We start from the raw sequence: 14,193 nt of genomic DNA, 5'->3' as shown, positions 1-14,193 counted from the left end.
TCACCAAATGCCCGTTAACATGAACAGAACAGGAGCAGTAAAATAATTACAACTAAAGTCTAGTTGTGATGGCCAGAATGACAGTGGAAACTACAACCAAGATACGACATGACTCCCGCAGTGAAAGACAACATTCTAAACCCCCCCCCCACCCACCTCATCGTGAAAAGGTAACACACCAACCCCCTCCACAATGAAGACACAACATTCCAGCTCCAAACCTATAGCGATGACTCGACATTCCAATATCTCCAGGGTGGGGACACTTCGGTTCCCTACAGTGACGACACAACACTTCAATCCTGCCGTCCCCCTCACTCCCCAGCCCCACACACTGCTGCTCTGTGCTTCGATGGAACAAATACCTTAAGTTCATTAAGTGTTGAAGCCCGTTTTGAGAGATGAGACCAGTTATGAAGTGATTTTTTTAAACTTGCTTTAATGCCAACCTTGCTGACAGCACGTAATTACCGTCAGCAACGCACTGCCTCAACTTGACGTGCTAAATTCACCATCCTGCGGTTTGTGCCGCTTGAAAAATCAAAGGCAGGAGGCACTGACTGGCACCAAAGCACAAATACAGTAATGTTCAACAATTAAATATTAGCGGTGAGAACAGTTTAATTCAGTCCTTTGTGTCGGCTCCTTTCTTTCCGTGTCACTAACACAAGCTGAGCTCCCGTGGTGAAATGAGCGCGGGCATAGCGGAAACCAATGTTGGCATGCCAGCCTGGCGCTGTTTGGGGGTTGCTCAGAGGTCCACTCCCACAGTGTTCTGACACAAGGTTCGAATCTCGGCCCACACAGTGCCCCACACATAGGGTGACAAATTCCAGGGAAAGCACTTTTGGAAATATATCCCCAGTAAATAAACTCCTAGAATACACCTCTTAGCATACGCCCTGGAATATAGCTCTCGGAATACGGCCCCCGGACATACACTGTAGTAAATAACATGCGGCAGATTTTACTTGGAAATAAACCCTAATAAATATACTCCTGGGACTGACCGTTGGGAATGTGGCCATGAGGACACAACCTCTGGAAAGAAACTTCCAGAAATACATATCCCTGAAAATTAGCCATTAGAAATAAGCCCCTGGAGGAAGGCTATGCCCAACCCCCCCAATAACAGATACAGTATGAAATGTGTTATTAATTTTTGTAAACGTTCTTTCTGCAACTGAAAATATTGAGAGATCACAGCCAGAGCTTCAAAAGTAGAGCACCCAATACTTCAACAGGTTGTCACTTATTACCTCCATTTGCTGCCTTTGTGAAGAGCCTCCACTTTAGCTTGATCATTTCCCTCTGTGTGCCAGTTCCTGACACCGGCAAACTTGTCAAGTAATAATTACCTTACTTTAAATCATTGGCATATTGCCTCACATCGCTTACCTTTAAAGCCTAGGTAAACCCGGGGGGCATTCTGCTGATGACCCCTGGCATCGCAGCACCATAGGGAAAGGACTAGGAACCAGGTGGGTAGAAGGCGGTCCATGACAACCAGAGCCAGACGATTACAAAGAAACAGGAGCCTTCAGGCCTGCATCAGGATTGAGGTACAAAGGACAAAAAAAAAACATAATCCCTCATCAGTTGAGTGGTTAGGCAAACAGCTCAATAGTGATTAAATCCAGCTTTTTGTGGGTTTGTAGATACGAGACAGAGAGTGAGAACTCTGAATACCATAGTAACTTTAATATCAGCGCAGGGGGAAATAAGAGATCCAGGAAGGTGGGGGGGGGGGGGAGGGAGGGGGAGTGGGGGGGGGGGGGGGAAGCCAAGCTCGTGCTGATCACTAAAGAACAGCTTCCATCCCATAAACTGATTAAAATGGCATTGCAAGGGAGTCAGGACACAGCGTGAAAACAGTTATCAACGCAATAATTAATCATTGTTTGAAACATTAGCTCCAGCAAATTCAAATAATCCCTTCGAGTACTTTAAGCAGATTTCAACTCCCCTACGAAAATAAACACTTATTACTGCTTTGAATGATTCCCTTTCCATTTTATTCCAGCACTGTTCTCTACACTAACAAAGCTGTTTTGTGAGTCTGTGAATTCCTACTTAAAAAAATAATATTTATAGCAGATGTTGACCTCCTTTGAAGGCGCAATACTGAGAGGCAACGGGAACGGCTGTGAAGGGGATAGATACACTGGTTGGGACCCTTAGTGGTTAGGTGCCAATTCACCCTCCCGAGTGGTATCTTCTTAACTACCTATCCGGTATTTTTCACGGGTCAAAGGCTCTATCTTAAAGGCTTATCTCAATTTCCCAGAGCAGCTGATATGCCAACTCATTTAGGTGGGGATTTGAATCCACCGCATTAGATTTGAGGGGGTGTGAATGGGGAAACTGGGCTATTAGCACTGACTGCAGGAATATTCCCACTAAGGTAGCTCTTGAAACAGTGAGGAGAAAACAGTTACTTATAAAGAGCACAACGTGATGCCCGGGTGAAGGAATTTGACAAAAATAAAACCTAGACTAATTTCTGCACAGGCAGAGTCAGTAACTCTGGGTGACCAAGGAGTGTTTCTTTGACAGAACTCAGCAGAAATTCATGAAGGTGCGATGAAGACTGAAAATTTGATTCACCACCGTGACTGCTGAGAAAATAGAACAATAATCCCGACCGAGGTAATTAAAAAAAAGGCAATACTGCAAATTGTTTTGTACTTCAAGGAAATGATAAAAGCACTTCAATCATGGTGCAAAAACACACTTACACGCACAAACACATAGGTGCATACATTCATGGAAACACACTGACACACACACTCAGAAACACACTGACACACACACTCAGAAACACACTGACACACACACTCAGAAACACACTGACACACACACTCAGAAACACACTGACACACACACTCACAGAAACACACTGACACACACACTCAGAAACACACTGACACACACACTCAGAAACACACTGACACACACACTCAGAAACACACTGACACACACACTCACAGAAACACACTGACACACACACTCACAGAAACACACTGACACACACACTCAGAAACACACTGACACACACTCAGAAACACACTGACACAAACTCAGAAACACACTGACACACACTCACAGAAACACACTGACACACACACTCAGAAACACACTGACACACACTCAGAAACACACTGACACACACTCACAGAAACACACTGACACACACACTCACAGAAACATACTTACACACACTCAGAAACACACTGACACACACACTCACAGAAACACACTGACACACACACTCACAGAAACACACTGACACACACACTCAGAAACACACTGACACACACACTCACAGAAACATACTTACACACACTCAGAAACACACTGACACACACACTCAGAAACACACTGACACACACTCACAGAAACACACTGACACACACACTCACAGAAACACACACTCACAGAAACACACTGACACACACACTCACAGAAACACACACTCACAGAAACACACACTCACAGAAACACACTGACACACACACTCAGAAACACACTGACACACACACTCAGAAACACATTGACACACACACTCAGAAACACACTGACACACACACTCACAGAAACACACTGACACACACACTCACAGAAACACACTGACACACACACACACACACACACACTCACAGAAACACACTGACACACACACTCACAGAAACACACTGACACACACACTCACAGAAACACACTGACACACACACACACACACACTCACAGAAACACACTGACACACACACAGAAACACACTGACACACACACAGAAACACACTGACACACACACTCGGAAACACAATGACACACACACTCGGAAACACAATGACACACACACTCACAGAAACACACTGACACACACACACACACACACACACACTCACAGAAACACACTGACACACACACAGAAACACACTGACACACACACTCGGAAACACAATGACACACACACTCACAGAAACACACTGACACACACACACACACACACACACACACTCACAGAAACACACTGACACACACACAGAAACACACTGACACACACACAGAAACACACTGACACACACACTCAGAAACACACTGACACACACACTCAGAAACACACTGACACACACACTCGGAAACACAATGACACACACACTCACAGAAACACACTGGCACACACTCGGAAACACACAGGCACACACTCACAGAAACACACTGACACACACTCGGAAACACACAGGCACACACTCACAGAAACACTGGCACACACACTCAAAAACACACTGACACACACACTCAAAAACACATAGGCGCACATACTGAGAAACACACTGACACACACACACTCAGAAACACATAGGCACACACATTCACAGAAACACACTGACACACACTCAAACACACAGGCACACACTCACAGAAACACACTGACACACACTCGGAAACACATAGGCACACACTCACAGAAACACACTGGCACACACTCACAGAAACATAGTGACACACACTCACAGAAACACATAGGTGCATACACTAAAAGAAACACACTGACACACACACACACACTCAGAAACACATAGGTGCACACACTCACAGAAACACACTGACACACAGACACTCAGAAACACATAGGTGCACACACTCAGAAACACACTGGCACACACTCACAGAAACACACTAACACACACTCACAGAAACACATAGGCACACACTCAGAAACACATAGGCACACACTCAGAAACACACAGACACACACTCACAGAAACACATAGGCACACACTCACAGAAACACACAGGCACACACTCACAGAAACACATAGGCACACTCACAGAAACACACAGGCACACACTCAGAAACACATAGTCACACACTCACAGAAACACACTGACACATACACTCAGAAACACACTGACACATGCACTCAGAAACACACACTCAGAAACACACAGACACATGCACTCAGAAACACACTGACACATGCACTCAGAAACACACACTCAGAAACACACAGACACATGCACTCAGAAACACACTGACACATGCACTCAGAAACACACACTCAGAAACACACAGACACATGCACTCAGAAACACACTGACACATGCACTCAGAAACACACAGACACATGCACTCAGAAACACACACTCAGAAACACACAGACACATACACTCAGAAACACACAGACACATGCACTCAGAAACACACACTCAGAAACACACAGACACATACACTCAGAAACACACTGACACATGCACTCAGAAACACACAGACACATACACTCAGAAACACACACTCAGAAACACACTGACACATACACTCAGAAACACACAGACACATGCACTCAGAAACACACACTCAGAAACACACTGACACATGCACTCAGAAACACACAGACACATACACTCAGAAACACACACTCAGAAACACACTGACACATACACTCAGAAACACACAGACACATGCACTCAGAAACACACACTCAGAAACACACTGACACATGCACTCAGAAACACACAGACACATGCACTCAGAAACACACAGACACATGCACTCAGAAACACACACTCAGAAACACACAGACACATACACTCAGAAACACACTGACACATGCACTCAGAAACACACACTCAGAAACACACAGACACATACACTCAGAAACACATTAAAACACACTGCCACCATGGTAATGAGAATCTGTATTTGCTGTTCGACTCCAAGTCCCGTCCAAATACCAAAGCCAACCGGCATTCATTTTCAAACTAATAGTCGACCCAGATTTTACAACGGGGTATTCATTGTTCAGGCATTTGCACAAATTTAAAATAAAATAAAAATGACAGGGTAGAAATGCTAAACATAAATTTTAGTGAATCTAATTTTTTTGCTGATTGAAATTTTATTTTGAGTTTTAAATTTTGTTTCAATGCAAATTCCAGTGTCTACATTTCATTGCTGATAATTTAAGGAATGAGCCACAAAAAAAAATCAACTACCTGGGAATCACACACACACGGGTTTATAGTGCGGGTTTAGCATATATGATACAAGTCTAGTGTCAGGGAACCGAAAGCACTTCATTCTCGTCGTACTGTCCCAAATTCCAGTCTCAAGCCCTCGGATTGGGGTTTGTTCTATACAGATTCATCATTAGGATCTCCTATACCATTTCACGTCTATTGTTATTACTGCACACATGCATTTGAGGACAGGTATTTGATAAGCAATCATTAATTACAGGAGCAGTTTAACGTAAAGCTCAATTTTGGTAGGTTTTAACTTTAAACAAATGGGAGTTAAAATCTCACCTACAGTCAAAAAGCAAAAATGACAGCACTCTATATCTTCATCATGGTTTAACTCCCCAGAATCCTTTCAATTTAAACACCGATTTCTAGCTCGGTAGATTTATACACTATCAAACACAAAACGATCTGTAATGGAGTCAGGAGTGAGTGAAAGATCGCACTCGTTGAAATAACCCCAAGTGTTGGCGAGCCCTGGGAGCCGTCCTGCTGTCTAACCAGTAACGGCACAAGCAGGTGCTGTTGTGACATGCAGAAGGCATTGGAATCCAGCTCGAATCTCCTAAACCTCTAGGAGAAAAGAAGAGGGCAGGAGCAGATATCCTACAGAAAATACCAGAGGATGGTGCATGCACGACTGAAGAAAGACAGGCTGAAGGAACGAACGAGAGAGAGAGAGAGAAAAAAAAGTGCGCAGAGGTTCAAGGAACACAAACTCTCCCCCCAGTTGGACTGACAAAAATTCCTGCCGTGTAGAAAATGTGACAGTCAAGCACTCAGCATCAACACGCACAAGAAAGCTTTTTTTTTGCACAAGAAAGCTTTACACTAGATGGTATAACAGTCTCAAACAGATGTAAGAGTCTCGCTCTCTGCTTGTGCTCACCTCCAGTGTCCAGCACTCCACCTTCACCCTAGCTCGGTGACCCCAGTAATGCAGAGTTGGACTTCTTCTAACAGTCCATTTATTAGCAAAGTAACAATAAAAAAAGAGAGACCACAAATAAAAGAGAATTAAACCGCCCTCTGGAATTGCATCAGTCACAGAATATACAACCACGCTCAGACTTTGAAGAACCAATGACCATCCCACTCATATCAGTTTCTCTCACACCACATTCAAAGCCTCAAAGAAAAGCCTTCACTTTGTCTCATCTGCAGCACTGCACTTCACCAACACACACACACACAGAAAGGACAAGATTTGAATGAGTTACCTTTCAGTGATTACGGTTGCTTGTCAAGGAGAGCTGTGTGAGGCTAACTTTGCAGTACCCTCGGTGCAGAGGAAAGTTCCCTTCGCTAACTGGCAAAACACACAGTGGCAGGCAGGCAGGGGGGGAAAAAAATAATAAAATTTCTCTGTGACAACAGCCACAGAAAGAAAATGTCACAAGTATATCTCCACTTCACGGTCTTCTCAGCTTCAGTTTATCCAAAAACATGCTCCAGTGATAGGTTTGCACTTGAAGCCAAAGCAGTGAGGCAGCTCTACCTTTCACAGGTAGACTCTCTATATGAGCAGTGGCACAGCCCCTCTCCTTGTACTTGTTAAAAAGCTTTCTCAGGTATGCAAATGATAAGTGGCAAAATCTTTACTTTGAAAGAAAAGGGGTGTTTCTCTCTCTCTCTCTCACTCTGTGTGTCTCTCTCAACTCATTCACTCACTGCCTCTGACTCTCAGTTCTCTGAGCTGCACTGAAGAACATGTCAGGTGGCCAGGAATCCACAGACGTTTGCATAATCCAACCTACAGAACAAAGTTATGTGTTGGAATGCTCCCAGGCGCCATCTCTGGGTGACGTACAGTATCTACAGCCTTGTTTCTTCAGCTTCAGAAGGCTAAATTCAAGAGCAGCAAATCCGAGGCAGAGAGCTCGCAGCCCTGTTAACCCTTACGTTGCAGGAGGATCAAAAGGTACTCTCCACCTCCCCCGGTCCCCCTCCCTCCAAACCCCTTCTCCTCCACCTGCCCCTGTCATCCAGAAAGACATCTCACACAGCTCTCGGGAAGCTACAGCAAGAACGGAAAATCAAGCCTGATACAGGATATGCCACGGGGAGTAGTTTTCTGATAAAAAAGCACTTAGACCCGAGCTGTATCTCCCACTGAGATCTGCATCACAACAGCAGCTGGGGGTGTAGTAACTCGGTCCTCTGGGTAACGGTCATTCCTCTACACTCTCAGAAGATAAGTTGAGGGCAGTCCCGTTGCAAACCTTTACACTTCAGAGTAGGGAGGAAACCAGATGAAAATAATCAATAAGGCTAATGGAATACTGGCCTTTATATCTAGAGGACGAGAGTACAACGGGGCAGAAGTTATGCTGCAGCTATAAAAAACCCTGGTTAGACCGCACCTGGAGTACTGTGAGCAGTTCTGGGCACCGCACCTTCGGAAGGACATATTGGCCTTGGAGGGAGTGCAGTGTAGGTTTACTGGAATGATACCCGGACTTCAAGGGTTAAGTTACGAGGAGAGATTACACAAATTGGGGTTGTATTCTCTGAAGTTTCGAAGGTTAAGGGGTGATCTGATCGAAGTTTATAAGATATTAAGGGGAACGGATAGGGTGGATAGAGAGAAACTATTTCCACTGGTTGGGGATTTTAGGAGTAGGGGGCACAGTCTAAAAATTAGAGCCAGACCTTTCAGGAGCGAGATTAGAAAACATTTCTACACACAAAGGGTGGTAGAAGTTTGGAACTCGTTTCTGCAAATGGCAATTGATACTAGCTCAATTGCTAAATTTAAATCTGAGGTAGATAGCTTTTTGGCAATCAAAGGTATTAAGGGATATGGGCCAAAGGCGGGTATATGGAGTTAGATCACAGATCAGCCATGATCTTATCAAATGGCGGAGCAGGCACGAGGGGCTGAATGGCCTACTCCTGTTCCTATGTTCCTATTATGAGATGACCATGACCTCAGTAACTCTTATTAGTAGTTCAGTGCCATTCCCTCCAATTTCCCTCTTGCCTCCCCCTGTCCTCAGCCACATTTTAAAGGTAAAAGGAAAGGACTTGCATTTATCTAGCACCTTTCATGACCTCAGGACATCCCAAAATGCTTCACAGCTAATAAAGTACTTTTGAAGTGTGGTCACTGTTGCAATGTAGGGAAACACAGCAGCCAATTTGCGCACAGCAAGGTCCCAGACAGCACTGAGATACATGACCAGATAATCTGTTTTGGTGATGTTGGTTGAGGGATAAATATTGGCCAGGACACCGGGGAGATCTCCCCTGCTCTCCTTCGAAATAATGCTATTGGATCTTTTACATTCACCTGAGAGGGCAGACAGAGCCTCAGTTTAACGTTCATCCAAAAGACGGCATGTCCAACAGTGCAGCACTCCCTCAATGCTGCTCTGGAGTGTCAGCCTGGATTATTTATTCAAGTCTCTGGAGTGGGGCTTGAAGCCATCTTTCCTTTCTTCAAATGTTGAGAGACCTGCTGTATATTTGCAGCATTTTCTGTTTTTATTTCAGATTTCCAGCACTCTCTATTTTTTCTCCTTTTACCTCTACATTTCAGATCTTATTCAAAACTCGTTTGTCTTCATCGCACGAGCTTTCCTTCAGGCTTGTAGATCACTGGAGCACGTGAACGAGCGCTGGAGTGTTCTAGAAGGACCTTTCCATCATCCAATTGCAAGGGGACCATCTTTGATGATAGTGGTGTCATAATCAGTGAGCCAGCCAATCATCACCCACATCCCATCATGAACTAAAACCCATGGTCACTTGAAAATGCAGCTGTATGGAGATCAGATCGGAACAGAATCAGCCTTGTCTGTGATGGCTCTCACAGTCAAATAACCTGTCAACACTCATCGTCTGGGCTCCCGCATTTAACATTTTTTGCCTTGACACTTAGAACAGACAGCGGAGGTTGGGTGGACCCATATCCCTGCAAGGAGTCAATGCCTTTCGACCAGGGAATGTTAAACAAAGTGCCATTAAAGAGAAAGCAAAATATTTTTACAAAGCCTAAAATCTGCACCCAAGGACAACTTTTTTTTCTGCTTTTTGTTACATTTTTTGGCTAAACAGTAAGTTTTGATGATATCATCAGAGGTGAGTGGCTTGGAACAATTGTTTGTCCCAACCTTGTGAAAGAATTAGATTAAATGACCTGGGGCCATATGTTCCTCCAATCATAAAATGGCAGGCATGTCCATTTTCAATGGCAGTAATGAAATTGTAGATTGCTCCCTTCTGAAATGTGATTTTTTTTTTAACAGTTGCAAAAGAAAAATAGCAGCCACTCGTAGTGCAGCTGATCCTTTCCTGTTTCTCAAGCAGCTAAGAAACCATTTAACTGTATAAAAATCCAGCTATAGAGTGCACAATCTGAGAGGGAAATGCTTCACCAACAATGAAACGCTCAATTTACGGACCTGGTTAGTGGAGTGAGCTTTTCACAATTGGTGTGGAGCCATTTCCCTCAAAGATTGTGCGTTCAATAGTCACATATTTATCTTGTGAAGTCGACTGCTCAGTAAACTGGTACTAGTGACCTCCATTATATAGAAGAATGAGGGAAATATTTGCAGCTTCAAAAATTCAGAGATGATGGAATGTAACTGAAAGTGTGGATGTGGTGTCAGTGAGCCAGGACCTGGAGAGAGCTGCGAGAGATGTTCCTCAACATGAAGGTAAGGCATGAATAGTAACTTGGATTTATATAACGCCTTTAATGTAGAAAAACATTCCAAGGTGCTTCACTGAAGTGTAATCAGACAAAAATGGAGGTCAAGCCAAAGATGTAGATATTAGGAGGGGCGACTAAAAGCTTGATCAAAGAGATAAGTTTTAAGGCGGGTCTTAAAGGAGGAGAGGTGGAGAGATGGAAAGGTTTAGGGAGGGAATTCCAGAGGTTAGGGCCTAGGCAGCTGAAGGCACGGCCACCAATGGTGGGGCGAAGGTTGTGGGGGATGCATAAGAGGCCAGAGTCAGAGGAATGAAGAGATCTTGGAGGATTGTAGGATAGCAGGTGGACACAGAGAGGCGAAAACAACTGTAAAATAACATCTTGGGACATATATGAACCAAACAACAAATATGGACATAAAAAAAAGTAGTAGTTGTTTGATATATGAATAAAATACAGCAATGTCAGTGTTACAAATTCAGGTCTTCTTGGATTCAGTGACGTCAGTCACTCCCATAAGCAATCTGGGTGTTTTACTTTTATGTGAGTTGACTCACACTGTCTTACATCTACTTGCATGATAGTGTAACCCAAAGTGTAACACAAGTACCACCTGGTGATCTGGACCGGATATTCGTGTCTTTTGCACGTGTACTTCTTCAATCTCTCCAAAGGTAGACCGAGTAATACTTCGTGAGACAAAGCCTGATATGAATGAATAAGCTGCTTTATTTCATAGTAGGTTAAACATACTAAACAACAGTTGTGATCAGACTCACTTAATTCAATCAATCAGTGCAATTTACGTTCACATAATAATACAAAATAAAGAATATGCCACACTTCCCCCACATCCATGAGTTGTCTTATTTGACTTAAACAAGATGTCTTCTGACAGTTCCTCTAGCATTTATAACCTTTTAGGCTCAGCAAAAATCCTGGCAGCTTTCTCTTTAAAAACCTGAATGGCTGTCTTTGTCTTGGGCTCTGTGATTTAACTCCCTTTGTTCACTGGCGGACTGGGATCAAAGACTTTCCAGCATAGGCCCAATGGGTGGAATGGCCTACTTCTGTCCTGTAATTTCTATCATTTTATGATAAGCCATGAAGCATCAGTACCAGGTGTCTCCTTCACCAGAGTCACTGTGAACCCATTGTTTGCAGAGACCGCAATTACTGTCACTGGTGCAGGGCTACCTGATAACAGAAAACACCATTCACTATTAACTGCTATATCGATACTATGAAAGTCTTCCCGCTCATTAAATTGACCTGCCTGCAATATTTACTTTTTGATTTGACTCTGCAGCTGAGGAATGCTGTACGAGATCGTCATCCGTGACCTTAATGAACTCAAAAAAAATTAACTTTTTTCCTACTTTTAATATCTGTTAAATCTGTTTTGGTGATGGCGGCGGGGGAGGCGGGTGGGGGGGGGGGTCATCGGGGGATTAGGAATCCTTAGATCAGTCCCAAACTCTAAACCGCTTTTTACTCAGTCTACTTTTTCTCTAAAATTAGCCAAGAGGGAAATATGGCCCACAATGCAGAGGACTCCCTGCACTATCGCGGTCCAGGATTACCGATTGTATCTAATTTGATGTTAATCTAGCACCTTCACTCTATCAGCCTCACTGTATCTGCCCAGCCAGCCCCTTGATGATAACAGCACTCAATCTTTAAACAGAAATGTTTAAAACATTTAAACACAGTGGGTCGAAAAAGCAAAAGCTTGTTGTGGAGAAATCTTTGAGATAGTTTGATATTTTAAAAGGAGTCCTGATAATTGTACTCCTTCATTAAACTTGGTCCTGATAGTTAGATTCTCTCTTTAAAAGGCGTCAATAGTTACAGTCTCTCTTTAAAGGGGGTCCCAATGGTTACATTCTCTCTTTAAAAGGGGTTCCAATGGTTACATTCTCTCTTTAAAAGGGGGTCCCAATGGTTACAGTCTCTCTTTAAAGGGGGTCCCAATGGTTACATTCTCTCTTTAAAAGGGGTCCCAATGGTTACATTCTCTCTTTAAAAGGGGGTCCCAATGGTTACAGTCTCTCTTTAAAGGGGGTCCCAATGGTTACATTCTCTCTTTAAAAGGGGTCAATTGTTACAGTCTCTCTTTAAAGGGGGTCCCAATGGTTACATTCTCTCTTTAAATGGGGTTCCAATGGTTACATTCTCTCTTTAAAAGGGGTCCCAATGGTTACATTCTCTCTTTAAAAGGGGTCCCAATGGTTACATTCTCTCTTTAAAAGGGGGTCCCAATGGTTACAGTCTCTCTTTAAAGGGGGTCCCAATGGTTACATTCTCTCTTTAAAAGGGGTCAATAGTTACAGTCTCTCTTTAAAGGGGGTCCCAATGGTTACATTCTCTCTTTAAAAGGGGTTCCAATGGTTACATTCTCTCTTTAAAGGGGTTCCAATGGTTACATTCTCTCTTTAAAAGGGGTTCCAATGGTTACATTCTCTCTTTAAAAGGGGTTCCAATGGTTACATTCTCTCTTTACAAAGGGTTACACTCCTTTAAATTGTGAAAGAAAAAGGCTTCTTTTTCAATTCTGACTGACTGAAGCTGAAGATAAACACTTTAATTTTGGAGAATGCTGTGGAGTTATTAAAGAAAGAAGGCAATGTAGGTATTTTTGTCACACAGTTCTGTAGATGATCAACTCCATGGGCACAGTTTGATGTTTATCTTGACATTGTGCCACCAACTATTTTAACAAACAATTTATCAGCATTACTCGCAGCTTAAGTTGTGGCACCATATTTATTTTTAACAGGATGTGTCAACACAAAATCGATCCAAACTTTTGCATTCTTAAAGTCACCAAGGAAGGGATTTCATTAATTTTGAACTGTAGCCTAATAGATATGGCATACCTGGTGTGTAAGCTCACAACTTGACCACAATTCAAATCCAATTGACAGTATAAAAGGTTCTTCTCTCTGCCAGCGGTAAGGTTCCCATATGCAGTGAGCTTGGGGCTGCCTCAATGCAGGTCCCTGGCACCAAACTCCCAATAACTCAACACAAATTGGCACAAAAGAGGTCATGGTCTAACTCTGCACTCCCTGTGGGGAGACTCATCTGCCAAAAGCACATATCCAAAGTTTGGGTCCATACTGTGCATGATTTACCGATAACTGATAGCATGAATGATTTGAATGTGAACATTAGCCCTAAAATCTCATTTTCACACAGAATCCATAAGGATGGCTGGTGTAGGAAATGGAAATATCATACTGGTACAGTAAGGGGTGCCCTTATTAAACCAGGTTAAGATACATTTAGTTACCCTACATCTAACCATGCAATTGTCAACCTCTCTTCATAACTTAGAGCTCTTAAGTTCTGGAATAACCCTTCTTACTCTTTTGTGAACAACCTATTAACATCCCATAGTACCCACAGTTTCACATCATATTCCAAATGTGGCCGTACCAATGAGCTATACGGGAATACAACAACCTGCTTTCATTTACAATCAAATGTCCTTGACTTGCTTG

At 43.2% G+C, this 14,193-nt stretch overlaps 1 protein-coding gene across 4 annotated transcripts in view; it reads right to left on the bottom strand.

Annotated features, from left to right (window-relative positions):
• sema3fb (sema domain, immunoglobulin domain (Ig), short basic domain, secreted, (semaphorin) 3Fb) overlaps nt 1-7,752 on the bottom strand; it is a 221,150-nt gene extending 213,398 nt beyond the window's left edge. For 2 of the 4 annotated variants that reach the window (XM_067998494.1, XM_067998497.1), the window contains exons 1-2: nt 7,248-7,752; nt 1,399-1,546 (exon numbers count right to left, since the gene is read on the bottom strand). In XM_067998494.1, the coding sequence (XP_067854595.1) occupies nt 1,399-1,501 (103 nt within the window). In that variant the 5' untranslated portion in view covers nt 1,502-1,546; nt 7,248-7,752. Of the gene's footprint in view, nt 1-1,398; nt 1,547-6,316; nt 6,339-6,916; nt 7,022-7,247 lie in introns of those variants that run through there. The other 2 variants (XM_067998495.1, XM_067998496.1) reach the window with 2 other exon arrangements.
• Between the last annotated feature and the right edge of the window lie 6,441 nt (nt 7,753-14,193).

This window comes from Heptranchias perlo, chromosome 17, assembly GCF_035084215.1.
Source record: "Heptranchias perlo isolate sHepPer1 chromosome 17, sHepPer1.hap1, whole genome shotgun sequence".
Taxonomy (NCBI): domain Eukaryota; kingdom Metazoa; phylum Chordata; class Chondrichthyes; order Hexanchiformes; family Hexanchidae; genus Heptranchias; species Heptranchias perlo.
Note: the sequence above shows the minus strand (reverse complement) of the source record. Positions and strands in the feature narration are given on the sequence as shown.